Source organism: Nannospalax galili, unplaced genomic scaffold, assembly GCF_000622305.1.
Source record: "Nannospalax galili isolate Female #2095 unplaced genomic scaffold, S.galili_v1.0 scaffold186, whole genome shotgun sequence".
NCBI lineage: Eukaryota > Metazoa > Chordata > Mammalia > Rodentia > Spalacidae > Nannospalax > Nannospalax galili.
In genome coordinates, this window is record NW_008358774.1 from 9,676,839 (window position 1) to 9,697,962 (window position 21,124).

Consider the following 21,124-nt stretch of genomic DNA (forward strand, 5'->3'; position numbering starts at 1 on the left):
ATTCTCAGATGCCAAGGAGCTCAGAAAGTAACTGACTGTGACTAGTAATAATCAGATACATAGAGATTAGAAACGCGTGTGCATCTTAGTGTCAATTGTATTAAAAATGAATTTTTCTGTTAAAAAAAGTGATATTACTCATGTTTTCAAAGCACTGGTTGAAACGGTCTCAACCGTCTTCCTCATTCTGATCTGTGTTGTGAAGATTAGGGTGCTAAGAGAAGTCATCTGACAAAAGGTCAAAGGAGGAAGAGCTAGGTAGCACAGAAAGGCCAAGAAAATGTCAATGGTCAGGTAAGTTTATGTGAGCATAAGAGCAGGGTAAAGTGAAATTAGCCCATGAGGAAAGATGGCTGCTGGAAGTACCAATAAATGAATCGGCACACAAACCTCGAAGCCAGCCACTGTCGATCCACCATAAGATGAACTTTGTCAATTCTGATATTGTTGGCGTAGTGTAGTCGTTTTGGCAAATCAGGAGTCAAATAGGGTTTGAAATGCTGATTAGGTTTTCGGCACTGAAAAAAAGGTGAACATTTCTCCCATGAGATATGAAAACTAACTTTAAAAACATCATCTTAAGACAATTTCTTAAGCACTTTTTAAAATGAAGTGCATTTAAGATTAGCTAATAAAACAAGATATTAAACCTATTGTCAATATGGTCAAATTCTCTATTTATATGATATTTATTATTGTAACAATCATTAAGTTGAAATTTAAATTTTGATTAGTTTGATGTTTGTCTTAAATTTGTATTCTTGGGTATAGATCTTAAGCCGTCATAAGTTCTCTTTTTTGACAGAAATTGGATTATGTCTAGATTTATATGGACAATTCCAACTTTTGGGTGGAATTATATATGACAAGGATATAATGTATTAGAAGATATGGACATAAAACTTACAAATAAGCTTAACTGTAACAAAAAATCTCCTTTGCGTGTGTGTGCGTGTGTGTGTGTGTGTGTGTGTGTGTGTGTGTGTGTGTGTGTGTGTGTGTCTTTTTGAAACAAGGTCTCCCTGTAGCCCCAGCTGGTCTGGAATTCACTACATAGACAAGACTGGCCTTGAACTCACGGAGATCTGCCTGGCTCTGCCTCCCAAATGCTGGGATTAAAGACATGTGTCACCATGCCCGGCACAAAATTCTGTTCTTAATTGACTAATTTTATCTTTACGATAGCCAGTTCCTTAGCTCTTAAATCACTTTTGAAACTAAATACATTCATGGACTCTTCAAAAATTAATAAAATTTTGTTTCTTTAATAATTGCTACTATATTTGAAAGCCATATTTTAAAACTTTTTTTTATTTTTGGTCTTTTTGAGTCAAGGTCTCCCTGTAGCCCCAGCTGGCCTGGAACTCACTATGTAGACCTGGCTGGCCTTGAACTCACAGAGATCCACCTGCCTCTGCCTCCCGAGTGCTGGGACTAAAGGCGTGTGCCACCACGCCTGGCCCATATTTTAAAACTTTAAAAATGAAAATCATATCGGTATCTATTCATGCAAAAGAAAAACAGAGAAATGAGTAAAAGAAGTACAGGGAAACTTTCTTTCACGACCTTTCATTAAGAGGTAAGAGGGGAAAACACATACGAACAGGTATGAATGTAAAGGAATGTTGTAGGAAACATACAAAAAGCTCAATATAAAAATTTAAAAAATAGAATAGAAGGAAATGAAACTCTATACCCTATTTTCTATACCTTATTTTAAAGTATAGTAGTCATTGGTGTTAATAAGCTTGTGTTATTATGACCAGTTTACATTAGACAAATGAACTGTGAAACAAAACTTATAAAACAAAAAGAAATACAAGAAATGGAAGGGTAATGAGAGATTAGCAAACGAACGTATTCATTACACTTCCACCAATTTGTTGGCTTTGGTTTGATGTTTGTGTTTGTGCCTATTTTGGTATCTTGTCCAGGCTTCTTGCTGTTCTGCTCTGTCGTTTATCATGACTTCCTTCTCAAGCCTATATTTCTGGGACTTCCTGATAGGCACCTGGAAGAGCTGTGAGTGCAGCTTCTCCCAGAATTCCAGAGTACCACGTGCCTCTGAGATCAACAGGCAATTCGATTAATTAGACTTTTTCCCCTGGTGTGTAAAGTAGATCCACAGAAAATAAGTCAAAATAACAGCTTCTGAGAATTTGGTTCAAAGAGATCAGAATTAAGGTAAGCATTTGGTCACTAGGAAGGAGGTTGGTGCTACTGTCTCTCATTGGGCCAGGATGTTGTGGAATTTAGTTTCCAGTTCAGGTCTGGTTGAGTTGGTACTACCCCATGAAGCATTTTTCTAGGGATAATGGACTACTTCATAAATAGCATCCTGCCCATTTCTCTGATGTCGTGTAGCCCCAGACCTAGTCGACCTACTCTACATCCCTGATGCCATCCCTGATGCCATAGCCCACATGACTCAACCCCTTTGCACACTGGGATTATTAAAGATGAGACCTGCAGCTACATGCTGATCATGAAGTAAAGGAACAAAAGAAAAACAGTAAGTGGATTTGGAGAGTCTACATATCGACATTTTTGGACTTCACCGCCCCCACACACAAAATGAATGCTGTACGTACAAACCCATAGGGAGAGAGATTGCCCATCAGTTTATTTAGGGTCAGCATTTTGTAGAGGTGTAAGGGAAAAGAGGAGCAATTACCATTATGAAGGATCCCTATGCTAACAATCACTTCTACTTGGAATGTGCATTAGGTTCCTGATTCTCCTGACCACTGTTTATATTTATCTTCAATCGTTTACCCTCTATCCTCCCAGTTGTTACTGTTGGTTTAACAGCTATACTTCAAACAACTTAGCATCATTCTGAGCAATAATAAACTCACAAAATCCATATGAGAGAAATAGACTTGCGAATATATTTTAAATATAACCTCTGAGGTTCCCATATACAGGGCCAAGAATGAGCTTTGTAGAAGAGAGCATAAGGCCAAGTCCAATTCTCAGTACTACTGAGGCAACCAAACAAAAAAACATCTACCACATAAGATCTCTTTTGTCTCTCCAGCAGTATGGAACCCTACTTTGAAAAATGTTGCTTTAAGTTAGCCTGAATTTTGTTTACAAATTTACTTACAACCCACAACATAGGAACCAATTGAAAACAGTTGCAATTATACATAGGATGTAAAATACTAGTTTATTTTTCTGACCTCAAAAAGGTCTATTAGAGTCTATGATTCACTGTTTTAGGTATTGAGTCACACAGAAACTGAGGCAAATGATGCAACTGTATGCCCACTACAGCCCTTTCCAGTGGGGCACCCCCTTTCAATGGAACCCTGCAATCAGTGCTATTGTTACCTATATTTGGTGGTAATGTCAATTCCAGAATGAAAACAACTAAGATAAAAGCAACTAAAATAAATTAAAATCTGGATGTAGCAGTGTAGACCAGTAATACCAGAACTCCAGAGGTAGAAGCAAGAGCAACCCAAGTCCAAGGCTAGACTGAGTAGAGAGAGAGAGAGAGAAAGAGAGAGAGAGAGAGAGAAACACCACCAGCAGCATCAACAATAACAATAATAGTAATAAATTAAAACAATTTAACATAGAAATATATAATAAATAAGAATTTCTCAACCCAAAATAAGGTCATTACATTTGCTCAGATGTACTAAGGGGACTTACGCTGAGGTTCCTGACAATTTCTTCAGAATTAACTGTTTCAAAACAAAAGAATAAATCACATTAAACATAAATCACTGCAAAAAAATGTGAACAACTACAGTGAATGTGACATATACATTTATTTTCAATAACTATGATCTGGCAAAATTAAATGAAAAATTATTTAAATAAAAGAATCACTGTAACATTGAAGAACTGAAGTGTATTTTTGATCCCAAAATATGATGCATTACCATAGACTTTCTAGATTGACCATACTCAAACATGGGAATTTCTCATGTGCTCCTGTGGTCTTCCCCAAAATTCACAAGGGAGCCTGGGCATCCCATCTGCTCTCAGAATCAACTTCTTCATATGGGCGTTCATACTTACAAGTAAAGAAGTCCTGAGGTATATTGTGAGCCCTGATCCGGGGGGCAGGTCCTTCATACATATAGAAGTTTATTTGGGCAAAATAATCAGTCATGTATTCCACCCTGTCACAAGAAATCTGGTCCATTCCTGTATAAAAATGAATTCACTGAATGTATGTATGCATTATATGAGTATACACACACCTATCTTTCATTATGTCAAATAGGAAATAGTTTGCTATAAATCTCAGATACAAGTTTACTGAGAGTTTACACAGTTACTCAATTACTATTCCATAAATGCAGAAGTTGAAAACTGTGACAGTGTAGAATAATCACATTTATGAGGTGAAAATAGATCATGAATGATGAACTATTAGTCCAGTGCTGATGAATTAGTGACTTCAAGAAGAGGCTTCTGTGGGTTAATGAAATCTTTATAATATCTGCTCTTAGCACAAGACAAGCAGATACATCGTTAAATCAATATAGGAATATGCACTTTTTAAGATAGTGCATTAAGAGACTAAGAATTTGAAAGCATTTACTTAAAACATTTTAAATATATTAAACAATATACATATTTAATATGTATGTTGTGTGTGCACATTTGCGTGCCACAACTTGAGAGTGCAGAGATCAGAGGATAAGGTGTGAGAGTCAGTTGGTTCTCTCCTTCCACCAAGTTCATCTACCATGTGGGTCCTGGGGATTCAACTCGGGTCAACCAAGCTTGGCATCAAGCACTTTTACCTGCTGAGCCATCTGACAAGCCCCTGAACATATTTACTTTTAAAGACACTTTTGGATTTATATAAGCACTTAGTTGAGTGTGGTGGTACAACATCTTCAGTCCTAACACTCAGGAAGCAGAGGCAGGTGGATCTTTGTACAACTTAGACCAGCCTGATCTACATAGCAAGTTCCAGGCCAGCTGATCCTGTCTCAAAATACAAACAAAAAAAATGAAATTTTTATAAGCACCATGTTCTGTACATCCAGTTGTTAATTATGTCTTTCTTGTTGGTAGACTCTTTAGAGTACATGCAATGTTTATTTTTAACAATTTCTTTTAAATGAATTGTGCATTAAAGTTCTTCCTGTGATTTTAAAACAGCAGAGAAAGATATCAGAGAACCATTTCAGAAGTGTTTTTCAGGATCCTGATGTTCTAAAATACAAACCAAAGCTCTGCACCCTCCCGTTCTTGCTGGCACCTGAGTCTTTTCCTTCACAGCCGTAGGACTCAGCTCTCAATGTTCCCCTCAGGAAGACAACCACCCTCCTCCAGTAGAATAGGCCTGCTTTATGTAGGGATTTCTAAACACCACATCTAGTAGAGAGCCAGCACCAAAGAGGCATTTAAAGATCATTAGTGGGGCAGGTGAGTGGTTCAAAGCGGTGTGATATGCAGGAAGCAGGCTTTGCTTCCTTTAACATTCATGTTAAGAAAATTCAAACTGAGAAAAAAGAGACTATTGCGATTTTTATGGACAAGAATTGTAATTAAACACACACTTATTCACATGAGAAACACAAGGAGTCTGGTAAGTCAACTGCCACAAAAGAATCACTGCTGAAAAGAAAATTCAGGCCAAACAGCATATTGTAGACTGAGTAACAATCCAAGCACATTCATGTTAAGTACTATTAGCATCTCTCCACAGAAAATAAATCATGCCAGTAGATTTTCAGAACTGTTAAATAGTCAGACTGGAGGCGTTAGTCCTCTTTTCTTCATAATCTATCACCAGATTCTTTCTTTACTTCTCTGATAACTTCTATGTCTAGAAAATATAGACATTATTTGTGCATGATCCTTAAGGGGATAAAATATATCAGTGGTAAAGTATGATTTGAAGAATAAAAAGAGCATACCATGGTCAGCCAGGATGATTAGATTGACACAGTTGTGTAAGTTCCTTTGTTTCAGACCCTCCATCAACATTCCAAAGGCTTCATCAACTAACTGCAAGGCTTTAATTACCTTTAAAATTTTGAAGTTAAGAATGTCATTGTAAGTTCTTTCAGTTAACCAAATAATCATCTAATCAAGTAAAAATTAAACACATTTTGTTTTCTAAACTTGTTGGGTTTTGAAACCAAATCTCAGAGATCAGCACTGATACCATCATATTTACAAAATAAAATTCTCTCAATTTCTATGAACAACAAGGAAAAATTGAACCATAATCCCTGTAAAGGAAGTCTGACTACAGGCCAATAGACATATGAAACAATATTGAACATCAACAAACATCATTCAACTGTAGATGTTTTCATAATAATACCTGATGGCAGAGACTGGAGTCTCAGACTCTTCTAAGAAAGCCAAAGGGTTACACACATTCTGAAAGAGCCTGTGACAGTGGCAATCAGATTGCTAAAAAGGAACGTATTCTATGACCGAGTGATTCTATTTCTATGCAAATATTTAGAGAACAAGGGAAAGTACATACCCCAAGATACTCAGCACATTATTGACTTATAATTTCAATTCTAGGAAAAATAATTAATGCACAAATTTTAAGACATGGTCTATAGCCCTTACAAAGCATTGTAAGTGTATATGTGTATACATGTGTATGTGTGTATGTGCACACATGTGTATGTGTACACATGTGTATGTGTGTGCATATGTGTACATATTATGTGCGTACGTATGCATGTGTGTATCTGTGTATATGTGTGTATTTCTGGAGATCAGACTCATAGCTACATATGTGCTAGGCAACATGAGATACTCTCTCAGTCCACAAAACTTTTTTAAAAATATTTATTATTTTTATTTTATGTGTATGAGTGTATTGCCTACATGTGTAAGTACACCCATGTCATGCAGTGCCTGCAGAGGTCAGAAGAGGCTTTGGATTCCCCTGGAACTGGAGTTAAGGATGGTTCGTAGCTGCCATGTGGGTGCTGGGAATCGAACCCAGATCCTCTGCAAGAGCAGTCAGTGCTCTTAACTGCTGAGCCATCTCTCCAGCCCCAAAACTTTTTTAAAAATTTTATTTATTATTATTATTTTATGTGTAGAGTGTATTGCCCACATGTATGTGAGTGCACCCATGTCGTGCAATGCTGCGGAGGTCAGAAGAGGGTTTCAGATTCCCCTGGAACTGGAGTTAAGGATGGTTCGTAGCTGCCATGTGGGTGCTGGGAATCGAACCCAAGTCCTCTGCAAGAGCAGTCAGTGCTCTTAACCACTGAGCCATCTCTCCAGCCCCAACATAAAACTTTTAAAGGAGAACAAAAGCATTGGAAAATGTTCAGGATACCATATGTACATTAACAAATGAAAGTCAGACTGTAAACACATCTATACATATTACATAATTCTGATTACATATTTAAGTATGTTTGCCCTTTCTGAGTAAACACAAATGAACAGGAAACGAATAGAAAATATATGAGGTATATAAACAATGGTTGTCTTTGAACAGTGAGTTGGAGTACATTTTTATTTAAATGTTTATAGTCTTTGTGTTTTAGGGTTTTTGTTTGTTTGTTTGTTTCGAGACAGGGTCTCACTATAAAGCCCTGGCTGGCATGAAGTTTTTGAGTTTTAAATTTTTTCTATACTTTATCAATATAGTACATTGAACTGACCTAAAGTTTAGTTAAATTTCACAGATGAAATTTTTCAGTATTGTTTAGTGAGAAGGGAAGTAGAATAGCAATGGATTAGGGAGATGTGTTTAACCTCTCAAAGTATTATAACAATTATTGCCTTTTTGTCTTCTTTTGAGACAATTTCACAAACCAGGTAGACCTAAGGACACTAGTGCAGTGTCCCAGGAAATCCTCACAGAATGCCCTCATGGACATGGCCTGTGCTGTTAAAATGTCTAGTCATAAAGGCTTAACCTGCACATGGGTCCACAGTTAATAGCAGACAAAGAAACGAACTGAACCCATGCTCTCTCTAGGACTAAACCCAACACCAACTCAAGATGATTTCCTGGCCCCCAATCTCAGGCAATTGCTCTCTGCTTTGTTGGTCACTGCCCTGGTTTCCACCTGTTATTTTAGTATAAGGTCCCTTTCAACATCAAAATCCTAGTCACCCTCCCAAGGCAGAGTCAGGGTCTACACCTGACACACTGCTATCAGAGGATGTCTCAGGGTCCTGAAATCACTCACACATGCATCCTTCCCACCCTGAAATCAGTCATGCATGTATCCTTCTACCTTAAGTCATTAAGAGCTCCTGCAGGGAAAAAAAACATGCACCCATCCATGTCCTCCAATTAATAGTGTCTTTTAGGTTACACTCCATGGAAAAAGTAAGTAGCTTTGGAGATGATACGATACTGAATAGGAGTAAAATGTTTACAGCTGTGGCTTGGTTGTTAGAAAACTCAGCTTCTCTTTTGCCTAGTGTGCACAAGGCCCTGGGTCTAATTTCCAACACCAGGGGGTAAAAAAGAAAAATGCAAGAAAGAAAATACTGCTTTATACAGAGTTATGATCATTCACTTTCACAGTGGACACTGGGAACAGTAGAATCAATTCTGGTAAACAGGTTAACTGGTAAGACCCAAGTAAACAATTGTGCTTTGAATTCGTAATTTCTTCCTGTAAAATTGAGTTCAAAGCTGAAGAAGACCCAGCTGGCCAGAAGCTCTACACAGTAATGCTATAATCTGCTTTCCAAAAGGCCCAACATCTGTCCAGAGAAATTGTACCTCCACATTTCTCCACAGTGAAGTTCACCGGTGCTCTGAAATTCTGCCATGTGGGCAAACATTATCAAGGAAAAGTCAACAGGGTGCTGATTTCAATCCCTCATCTCTACTGCCTGTTTGAAAGGTGCTATGTAAGATACCTGAAGAGAAAATTTACATAACTCTTACCCAGCTGTGAATCCTGCAAGCTACAAACAACAGGCCTGGAAGATATGCTTGCTTGTGCAATAGTGGCATAACTATTGTAGGAGTAACCAATTACTTTCTAATTGGATTTAAGGTCCACTTCATAGGATGGAGCCCACTCCTGACACTGATATCAGGCCTAGAAACCTGAGGCTAGGGAGAAATCATAATACAAATATTCTGCTAAAGAGATAAAGTATTAAACTGATTTGTAATGACTTATTTTTATACCCATAGGATAATGCATTCCTCAACTCTTATCAGAGAACTGTCCTTATACAGCAAATGGTGATTAACACACAAACCCACAACTGGCTAATGGCAGAGAACAGAAGCTGTAAACTGTTTATTCCTGATCAAAGCACCTGAATCTTTACCTCTTCAATTTCCACTCTTTACTCCCTCTTATGATATCACTATTTCCATGCATATCTACATGCTACCAACTTCCCAGCCCTTCATCTGCTTTGAGCTTTAAATAAAAATTCAGTTAGCTTCCGGAGACTTCCATCACAGTTATCTCAATTTCACGATGAGCATTTCCTCCCAAATCACCGCCCCCCCAAGTAGGCTTATAAATGTCAGTGGAGCTGCCATCCCTTACCTGCTTGTTATGACAGAAAGCAGAAATGCACCATTGCTGTCTCATCCTCACCTTCTCATACCAAGTCTTGCCACATCTGTCCCCTAACTGAACCTAAAATATACCTTCTTCCGGCCTTGAGGGTTGGCTTCCACCCTGGATCAAGTCAGTATCTTCTCTATTCTGGAACGCTGCAGAGACTAATCTCTGTCTTCTCACCTGCCTTCCTCTTACCCAATAAGAACAATTTCTAATACAAATGGAACTGGCCATTCCACTTTCCCAATGATGACAATAATTCAATGTTTCTCATCACAATCTTACAGCCTGCAGAGATCTGCACAGTTTGATGTCTTCCCCCTTCTCTAGGCTTCTTTACAGCCTTCTTTCTGGGTTCCCAGTGCTCATGGGTGAGAGGTAATATTCACATAGCACTTCAAATAGCTCTTAGCACAGAGTAGCTCACAATAATGGTTTGCTATTATCCTTACATTGTCATATGGTCCATTTGTGGAGCCATCTAGCCATGACCCCATCTCTGCATTTGGCCCTTCCATGTGTATCTGTGGTATACTCCGTTCCTTCCTCTATCAGGCCATTTTCAAATTCTGTTCGTTTCTGTTACTCAGGGGAGACCCGCCTAGGAGCCACAATTCTTCCTCCATCCACTACTAGAAGAGGGTGACTTCAAAGACATCTCTGTGCCCTTGGGTCACTTCATTTGCAGCACTTTTCATAAACACGTTTAAATTTTATATGCGTGCTATGTAGAGCACTGAAAAGAAAAGGAAAAAACGGAAATGGTACCCAATTTGCAGTCAGCGGCAGAGGGCAGATAAATGCAGATAGTGTTCTTTCTCAGATTAATCTTATCAAATGTGAACAGCATTGAGTAATGTTAAAATAGAGAAAAAACACGAGAAGTGGGTCAGTTAGTGAGTCATTCACTTTTTTTTTTTAAAGGGTCTCCTTGTAGCCCCAGCTAGCCTAGAACTCATCATGTGGACCAGGCTACCTTCAGTCTTACAAAGATCTGCCTGCCTCTGCCTCGTGAGTGCTGGTATTAAAAATGTGTACCACCCCACCCAGCTCATTCACTCTTGAGTGTAAAATCCTGCCTAAAGTCCAGAGTGGGCCTGGACCTCCGAAGAGGCTTACAGGCTTACAGGTAGTGAGAACTGAGCACCACCTTGCATTATAGACCATTTTTGTTTAATAAGAAGGAAGAAAACAGACTTCTCTGGTAAATATCAAAGGCATAGGGCCAGAATAAACATGCTTGAATTCCAGTGTACAGCAGTTAAATGAGTTTTCATAAGGCTGGATGCCATCTTACTCCTGAGAGCTTTTATAACTTCACATTATGTGCAAGACAATAGAGTCTTGAGTGGAGTCTTGGAAAAAGAATGGCTTTGTTTCTGAAAGCATTTTTAAGGACTATATTTATGTGGAAAAGTTGTATGGGAATGATCCAGCTAAGGAAGAAACTGATATTAGTGGCCACTCCAGTGATAATGGGGCCCCTGAGAGAAATGAGGAGGCACTTGTGGGGAACTTGGGAGTGCAAGCTTGTATAGTTGATAGGTGGGCAAGTGATGTCATTTGAAATGGCAACTTTACCATGTTGAATGGCCCATGCAGTATGTGGCCTGAGTTTCTTACCATGTGAATTATCAATGCCACATCTATTCTTTCAATCAAAAGAATCAGTGATTAATAAGACAATTATTCTACCTACAACTTTAACAGTTTCATCATTAAAAAGATAGAGATCAACTTTAGACTTTTTAACTGTTTTGATCTTCTCATGTATTTATTAGATGCATTTTGTTTAGCAGAGATGAAAAAAAATCCTGCTTATTTTGTAGGTTAGGGCTAGACAATTTTCCCTTTTTTTCTGTTTTTGAGGGGAGAGGTTGTTTCTGTTTTTGTTTTTGTTTTTGTTTTAAACTTACGCCAGCACTGACTGGTCCACTCTTATGTCCTGCAGAATCAGGCTCTTCCATATATATGGTATAAAAATTGGGCCTAGGGGTAAAATTCAAAGAAAGAAAGAAATTAGTAATTTGGGATAAAACCTACAAGACGGATTTGGCCATTTTGTAGCTCTTGAACATGGTGGATGTTCCTGCCTCTTTCTCTCTGTATTGCTCTTAATTCAGGCCAAGTAGCTGTACTTGGTCTGAGCAGAGATGGGCCTCTTAACAGGTAAATGATACCTGCTCTTTCATAAGTGCTGTTATGCCGCAGTTGTGAAAACGTGTCTTATTCTTGTGGGTGTGACCTCAAGATGTGCCCAACCCTTTTTACTTTCTGGTTTCTGACTTATGGTTGGCTTTCTTTTCTCTGTCTAGTTCTTCTTTCAGTTATCTGGTTTCTGACATAAAGTTTACTTGCTGCTCACTTTCAGTATGCTCTAACTCCATCCACTCTCTGGGAATGGCTTTGCTCCATCTCTCCAACTCCTGGAGTCCATCCTCAGAAACAAGTGACAGGTCCTCTGTCATCTGTACCCCCCCGCAACTCCAGGTTATCTGCCTTTCCTCTCAAGGACTGGCTCCATCTCTATTATTAGTATCAACAGTGTCCTAAGAAGCACCAATTATTAGTAATAATCCTTGAAAATGCTCATTAAAAGGAAATTCCAAAAGTTACTGTGGTAGTATATGCCTGTAATCTCAATACTCAGTAGGCAGACAGGGTTATTTCAAGAAGACTAGCCTGGGCTACATAGCCAAACCCTGTCTCAAAAAGATGACGAAGATGAAGATGAAGAAGGAGAAGGAGAAGTTGGAGGAAGAAGAGGAAGAAGAGGAGGAAGAGGAAGAGGAGGGAGAGGAGGAAGAGAAAGAAGAAAGAAAAAGAGAGCAGAGAAACAAAGACAGGCAATGCCAAGACTTTTAAGAAATGGTCATTGATAATAAAGAAAAAAATTCCAATTTTACCCACACATATATGACACAATGCCCATACTTCTTCAACATAGAGTATTACCTTTCAGCTTTGGGCAGATCAAGCCATTTTAACAAGGTAAAGATCCTCTTTCCATATGGAACAGAACTGAAAAAGAATATTTTTTTTTAATTAATCAAACAATTTCTTAGAAAGAAGAATCATCTTCAAATAGCTACTTTGTGGTCCTACATGATGAAAATACTGAAAGGTGTTGAGCATACTCAAAGGCTTTCTGTTTTCAGTACTTAACCTTCAGAAACACCTGCAACACTATATGTAAATACATATTGTTTTCTTTCCTCCTCACTCTTCTCTCCTTTAATTTTCCCCAACTAAAATAAAAGTTATCAATTATTAAGCATTCTTTCTATTATCTTCATTTATGCATTCACATATATTGGTCATCTATTGGCATAAAATATTTATTCATTTAGAACAATTTAATAAATGAGAAAGACAATACATTCTGGCAGAAGACAAAATCAACAGCAGACCAGATATCTGTGTTGTACAGTGTTGAAAATGGTAAGTGCTAAGAAAAACTTGAGTAAGGGATTCTGAGGAAATGAATGGTGTTCTAAATCTTAGCAGGTTTGAGGTCAGATGCTATTGAAAAAGAAACTTTTGAGCAACAAACTGAAAGAAGTCAGAAAGTAGATATTTGATCCCTGAGGGACTCATCTCAAGTATCGGGAAGAATGGTATGACGTTCTCAGTGCAAAATCGGCCTGGCATGTTGAAGTCCACCAAGCGGTTCAGAGTGAGTGCTGGTGGAACAGTTGGAAAGCAGTCTGACAGGTTGGGGACAGTGGATGTCATCCCACATAGAGCCTTATAGACTTTTACTCTGATGGATCCAGGAATCCGTTGACATTTTGGTGCGCAACAGTACATTTTGGCTACCTCTCTTTAAGCACTGCTCTCACAAGTTTTCTTAGAATAGGACATATAAGCACATTAGAAGGAATGCTCAGCATGTGCCTAGAAGGAAGAGACTGAGTAGTTGAGGGATGCATCTTTCCAGCTATTCTTTTTACAGATGTTATATTAGTGGTCTTCTGAATACAACTCTCCTAGTACTGTTTCCATACAGTACTACATTAGAGCAAAACACATTAGAAGCAATATACAGAATATGCATATTGGAAGCCATTGAAATCTTTGGTAAGAGTAGCATTATTGGACTTGCATTTTAATAGAACTCTTTTGGTTGATAGAATGGGAATAGATCACAGGGGCTAGGAAACCGAGAAATGTGAAAAGTTGCAGCTACCATAATACAGACAAGGAGACAAAAGTTCAAACCACAGTGGTAATGCCAGAGGTAATAAAAAAGAGACTCAGACTGTGCCTGATAGAGCATGCTTTTGATCCCAGTACTCAGGAGGCAGAGGCAGGTGGATCTCTGAGAGATTCAGATCAGTCTGCTCTACATAGTGAATTCCAGGCGAGCTGGTACAACAGGGAGACCATCTCCAATGACAAAAGTAAGTAAGTAAGTAAATAAATAAATAAATAAATTTCTCAGACTGCATCCTTTGTGAAGTAGAATCAAAAGCATTTACTGACAGACTGAATAAAAGATAGAAGAGAATCAACAACTGAAAGAATAGACTTAAAATTATGACTAAGACAAAAAGGGGCTATAGCGTGTAGCTCAGTGGTAAAATGTATGCTTATCAGGTATGAGGCTTAGGGTTCAATCTCTAGCACTGAAAACAAAATAAAATGACCAGTGAGATGGCTCAGGAGGGAAACATGCTTGCCACTGAGTCTGATAAACTGAGCTGGATCCCCAGGACCCAGATGGTAGAAGGAAAGAACCAACTTCCACAAGTTGTCCTATGATCTGCAGGCACACCACACCATACACATAATACATACATACATACATACATACATACATACATACATACATACATACATACATACATACATACATACATACATACATACATACATACATACATACATACATACATACATACATACATACATACATACATACATAGGAAAAAATCTATAAATAAATGGGAAAAATTAAGTCAAAAGAGTTCTAGTCAACCCTGCCTGGCTGGACTCTTATCGGAAAAAGCATCACTACCCATTGTAATTCATGTATCTGGAAGGGAAGGAGCCATTGATGGGCACTTCTGATCCTGGCCAGTAGTAGGAAGCTGCTTTTAAACCTTGATAGATCGCCGTCAGCCAAATCTGTGAAGAGAATGAATACTCAGGGTAAGTAAAAGTCAATAGGATAATTGGTCTGAGTACAAATGGTACAACTTATCTCAAATAACAATCTTTGATTGCAAAACTTTTCAGAATCATTAAAATCTGTCTTTGTAATAGTTAAAATTTCTAATTAGGCAAATATTTTCCTCAAAATTAAAACACATAGCAAAACAGTAACAAACTGATAAAATCACACAATTCTTCATCTTTGAAGGAATTTTATAAAACAGTATAAGGAAATAAATAATCTCTCTGTGAAAGTTGTAGATTGGTACAATGATAGTGTAATACCCAAGTTTTAACACAAATCCATTTGAATGAGCAATAATAAATATTTTAAAAATTGAAATAATAGTAATAAAGTGGTGAAACACCTTCGCACCTTCAGCCATTGGATACTACATAGATAAAGTGAAACTCAGTGAACTAAGAAGGTCGAGCCTTTGTCACATGGACTCAGAGGCTCAGAGGCGATGAGGAGACTGGCACGTACCGGTTGCCCATTCCACCAGGCAGGATTATTTTTCTCTGCTGAAGAAAGTGAAAAATTCTTGTTGAAATTCACATCGTACATGTTATTGTCAATGATGCCATGTGATTCTGGATACAACCCCTAAAATGTTGATTACAAAAAGAACATTAAGAGGAAGTATACTTTAGTAAAACATAGGTTAAAATAGCAAAGGGTTTATACTCATATCTGGGAAGGGTGCTATATACCTTTCTACATAAAAGTCACAAATCTGAAACTTCCCAGATCTGAAATTCTAAATACCATGAACATACATATATTCTTGTCCTAACATGGTCTACAGCAGCAAATGAATGGTAGATAGTTTGTATTGATGCTGTTGTGGCTTGAACAACAGGCTCATGTGTTTGAACCCTGTCTCTAGCTGGTGGTACTATTTTGGAAGGTTGTGGTACCTTTATAAAGTGGAGTCTTACTGGAGAAAGTGGGAGGTGGGTCACTGGGGACGGGCCTTGAGGTATCTTTTTTTTTTAATCTTAATTTTTATTATATTTATTTATCTATTTATTTATTTTTGCGTATGTATGGGGGGCATGCAAACACCACAGCAAATATATAGAGGACACAGGACAACTTACAGGAGTCAGTTCTTTCCCTCCATCACATGGGTGCTGGGGACAGAACTTAGGTCATCAGCCTTGGCAGCAAGCACCTTTACCTGCTGAGCCATCTTGACAGTTCAGGCCTTGAGGTTTTATGGCCTTGTCCCATTTCCTGTTTATTCTCTGCTTCCTGACACCCATGCAATGTGGCTGACCAGCTGGCCTCCTACTCCTGCCATAATGCCTTCCACCATGATGAAATGAATCTCCTCAAACTGTGAGCCAGAATAAATCCTTCCCTTCTTGCTTAAATTGCTTCTTGTCAGGTATTTTGTCACAGCAATGAGAAAAGTAACTAACACAACTCATGTGTGCTTAGTTACAGTTGGTTGCCTGCAACTTTTTTCACTCACGAAGAAGAATACATTTGTTTTTGCTACTTTAATCCAAAAAGATGTCACCAGTATGAGTCCATTTGTAAAACAGAATTCTGTCAAGTTAAAAATCATGAAAACTAGAAAAGAACAAAATTTCCCACATGGAAGTGGCTGTCTGTATACATTGCTTACTGTCCCAGCTAACCTGTCAAGGAAATGGCAATCAAAAGGAGTAGAAGAGAATGGTATTTCTTACATGACTGAAGTGTCCTGGCCTCACAAGGGCGAATTAACCTAATGACAGTTAATGAATGCCTCGTGGCACTCTATTGGCCTCATGTTGAACCATGCCTTTCCAGACTGAATGAAGTCAAGAGCTATCACACATGTACTTGTGAAGTATGTAGCACAGGCTGCTTGGCCAGTTCTTGCTTAATATGTCTGTCTGATGCAGTTTCCTGCCTGTGGTCTGTCAGTTTTTCTCACTGGGTCAAGCACTTACCGTGACAATAGTATAATGATTTGGGAAGGTTTTGGTAGGATACACAGCTCTCATGTATTTTGAATGAATTCCGCATGTTTCTACAAGGCAATATGGCAAGAGATTAGAAAGATATTTTTTTCCTCAGAAGAATTTTGGATAACTAAAACTATGAACATGTTTCCCACATCAACAGAAACCTGAAAAGTGAATTAAAAATGGAAAAAGATTGGAATTCTGACCCCTAAACTCTGCCCATTCAGAAAAAGTTCCAATTTTAGGAGAGAAGTGGCCCTTTCCTGTACAGACCCAGGTGACACTGAGACTTTGCAAGGTCATGTGGTTTCTATTGCAGCGGCTCAGTTCCACCACTCAACCACCAAAGCACCACAGGTGATACACAAATAAATGAGCATGGCGGGGTTACAATGAAACATTATTGATGAACATTGAAATTTGAATTTGTTACAATTTTTACATGCTGCAAGATTTTCTTCATCTTTTTTAACCCACTTAATAATGAAAAATAATTTTTAGCATATGGCAGACCAAATGAATAAAGCACAGGAGACAATATTTAGCTCATGAGCCCCAGCTGGCTGACCTTGGGGTAAAGGCACCCTAACTACCAGCACTGTTTTGTTTCCTCTCATTATACCTCTGTGCATTACAGCAAGAATTTCTATATAGCGTTCGGTTAACAGCCAGTAGTTTCTATATGTGAAATATTCAACAAAACAAAAATCAATGGATCTGTCTAGGCACACAAAAAGGCATTCGACTTGTACAAACCCATGCCACCCAGAAACGCTTACAAAATAGGGTCTATTTTCAGCTCAGTTTCCATTTGATCTGTGAAGTTTCCTGTAATCTGTTTCTCACAAAGTATGTCATTAACTTTGCTCCCATTGTTCTGTTGTTTTCACCCTGTGAAAGGAGGTCAGAGCCACTGGAGCAGGTTGCTATTTCCTTAGCAGCTGTGAAGTAAATGGAATGTTCCATAACCAAATCCCACTGCCTCTCACTCTAAAAGCCAGCTCTCCCATCATAGATTCAAAAAGTAAGAAGCCTTGCAGCTGGAAACAATGTCCTCCCAAACAGATATGAGCTTGGTTCCTTCCCAGCCTTTGTTTGGTGTTTTCTAATATGATCCAGAAATTTCTCCTTGAGAATCATCTAGGGTTCCATATCAAATCCACTGCTTAGGGGCCTCTGATGGGAGGAGGGAGGTGGAAGTGTGTCCTGTTTAAGACATTATAACTAGGTTGGCTACAAAGTCATGAGATTAGTCCACTTACGTTATTTAAGAATGTAAGTGAGAGGAAATGTTATACAATGAATTAAAATATTTTCAATCAGTTTCTATTTTTATTTCCTTAAAACATGGGTGGGGAAATTCAAGTTTCTATATAAATGCCTGAAAGTACTGAGGCATAAAATAAAATGTAACTAAGCTGCCAGTACTGGGAACACAGGACACACCACCCTAATTATGATGTCCTAAACAGGACACACCTGTTGATGATCTGCAAACTCGGGTTACCACGTTTTACCATCTGTTTTTTAACCAGGCCACCAGAGGCCTGCATGAAGCATGATTTCCCAGTATTGTTTCTTTGAAATCTTAATATAAATTATAATCTAACAGACTACTTCTAAAAAGACAAATCAATCAATGAGGGTTATTGCTTCAGTCAAAAAGTAAGAATATCAGGGGTGAGGTTTTGTTTTTACTATATACCTTTCAAATTTGTTTTAAAATATCTCTATGTGCATAATTTACTTCTAGACAACATTTTCAGAGAAACACGTGTCTTGAGGCTGGGGAGATGGCTGTCAGTAAAATGACTGCTGCACAAGCATGGGGACCTGAGTTTGGATCCCCAGCATGCAGCACCCACATCAAAAACCAGGTGGGGTGTGGCAATATGTGCCTGTAACCCCAGCAGAGACGCCAGATGCCTGGAACTCGATGGCCAGATAGTTTCTGTATTGATGAGCTCCTGATTTGGTGAGAGACCTTGTCTCAGAAAATAAGATGGAAAGCAGCATATCAACTTCTGACCTCACACACACAGGTACACCTGTGCATATACAACTACACAAACACACACACACATACCTACACATACAAAATTCTAAACAAAAAATCCAAAAATGTAAAGAGAAGAAGCACATGTAACTAGGCTTACATGTTGACAGAAGACTAAATGAACAGTAGTCAAATGAACATCTGTCACATGAAATGTGCAGATTAAAGCTTCAAAGCCATCTATGAAGTTCCTATGAGGATAGGCATAATGAAATATGAATTAAAATATTTCTAAAGATGATGAAATACAAACTGCTCAGCAATATTCACAGGCTCAAAATATGGACCTTTCATTTTCCACAAATCTTTTCTAAAATTTTTAAATTTTATTTATTTTTTTTGCGTATGAGTGTTATGCCTTCATATATGTAAGAGTACCCATGTCACGGAGGGCAGAGGAGTTACAGATGGTTGTTAGCCACCATGTGGGTGCTGGGATTCAAACCCAGGTCTTCTGCAAGAACAGCCAGTGCTCTTAACCACTGAGCCATCTTTCAACCCTGTTCACGAATCTTACACCCTCTGGAAAGATTAGTTGAATGGTTAACCTCTGTCACATCCAGGACACAGTGAAATCAAGCTCTGCAGGGATCTGATCTTCCCAGTAGTTGCAAGTATGTATCTAAGCCGTTAGTTAGTGGACAGGAAAATATAAAACAGGGAGTGATGTCAGCATTGTGAGAGAATGGGAAGCCCTGGACTCCACCCCACCACAGGCACATCATTCTATAGCAACACATGAATCAAGTCCCTATGTGAAAAACCCAGAAATGACTTGAAGAGCCTGAAAGCCAGACAAGTATGAAGACAGGAACAAATAACTGCCATAATTCCCTCCCACCCAGCATTGTAATACCTCCTATATGATCTGGTGGGAACCTCCATTTCCCAGCTCTGCCAGGTAGGGAAAAAAATCAGATTACATATCTAATGGCCAACTTCCCTAGTCAGGTGATTAGCTTCTATCTTACTTGTCTCAAAGAGCTGAGGTGACCCAGCAGATATTAGTCCCCTGGGGAGCAAAGAGAACAAAAAGTAGTTTTGAACTAGCATGTAGACATTCACTCAAACTCCTCACTCTGACATAAATCAGAGCAAGTGAATAGGGCATTCCACTTCACAGCTTCTCCCCAAGGTTGGGAAAGTTGGACCAATGTCCAATGCCATCTTTTCTAGGTTTTCTCAAAGGAATGACTTCTGTTTTCCCTGTTGTCTTAACTACTTTTCCTGATGCTATAATAAAACACTCTGACAAAAGCAGCTTAAGGGAGAAAGAGCTTATTTTGGCTTTCAGTCTGTCATGGTGGGGAAGTCAGAGCCACACGAGCTTAAGGCATCTGATCACATTGTATGTACAGTTAGGAAGAAGAAAACAGCTCACTTCTTTTTATATAGTCCAGGATTCTACCTCAGGGAATGGTTCTACCTACAGTGGATGGTTGTCCCACCTCAATTAACCCAATTGAGATAATCCCCCACAGATTTGCCTAGAGGCCCAGGTGATTCTAGATCTCACCAAGTTGAAATTGAGATTAACCATTGTGCCTGCTTTGTAGCACTAATAGAAATCAGTCTACTTGTCTAGGATCCAGTGAGATCAAAGATAATGATTGTATCTAGTATACTACTTTCTATGCAGCCTCTACCTTACTTATCACAAACCACAGACAAATCTTCTGTGCTGGTTAGTTTTTTGTCCTTGACATAAAGCAGAGTTACCTAGGAAGAGAAAACCTCAATTAAGGAATATCCTCCATTATATTGATCTATGGACATATTTTCTTGATTGTTAACTGATGTAGGAGGATCCTGCCCACTGTGGGCAGTGTCATTCCTGGGCAGGTGGGCCTGCACTATATAAGAAAACTAACTGGGGCCTTGAGAGATGGCACAGCACTTAAGATCATTGGCTGCTTTTGCAGAAGATCCTGGGGTGGGGGGTGTTGTAGTAAGGAAGGATGCAGATAGGGGAAAGGATCTAAATAATCTAACAATCAAAATAGATTGTGTGAAATTTGAAAAAATTTAATTAGGAAAAAGATTTTAAGCAGATTTTTCAGAAGAGATCTTACAAACCAAAAGGGAGTGAGATAATATATTCAAAGTGCTAAATGAAAAATATTTAAAAACTGCCAAACAGACTGAGCATGGGTGCATGCCTTTAATGCCAGCCTTTGGGAGGTAGAGGCAGGTGGATCTCTGTGAGATGGAGGCCAGCCTTGTCTACATAGCAAGTTCTAGGCCAGCTGGGGCTACCAGGAGACCCTGTCTCAAAATGACCAAAAATAAACAAATAAATAAACTTTAAAAATAGATTGTCGACCTCAAGAGTAAAAACAAATCAGTTTATCTGGTCCAATTGTATGTCCTTAAACACCCAAAAGGGAAGTATAACCAAAGATTAAAGGGGCCAACATAATATCATAAGAGCATACAT

General features: G+C 38.6%; 1 protein-coding gene across 1 annotated transcript in view; it reads right to left on the reverse strand.

Annotated features, from left to right (window-relative positions):
• Enpp3 (ectonucleotide pyrophosphatase/phosphodiesterase 3) overlaps positions 1-21,124 on the reverse strand; it is an 81,894-nt gene that overhangs the window by 35,230 nt on the left and 25,540 nt on the right. Inside the window, exons 6-14 of the mRNA XM_017795325.1 lie at positions 16,617-16,696; positions 15,157-15,276; positions 14,533-14,642; positions 12,468-12,533; positions 11,429-11,501; positions 5,895-6,003; positions 4,036-4,164; positions 3,664-3,695; positions 391-518 (exon numbers count right to left, since the gene is read on the reverse strand). Coding sequence (XP_017650814.1) covers positions 391-518; positions 3,664-3,695; positions 4,036-4,164; positions 5,895-6,003; positions 11,429-11,501; positions 12,468-12,533; positions 14,533-14,642; positions 15,157-15,276; positions 16,617-16,696 — 847 coding nt within the window. The remainder of the gene's footprint in view (positions 1-390; positions 519-3,663; positions 3,696-4,035; positions 4,165-5,894; positions 6,004-11,428; positions 11,502-12,467; positions 12,534-14,532; positions 14,643-15,156; positions 15,277-16,616; positions 16,697-21,124) is intronic.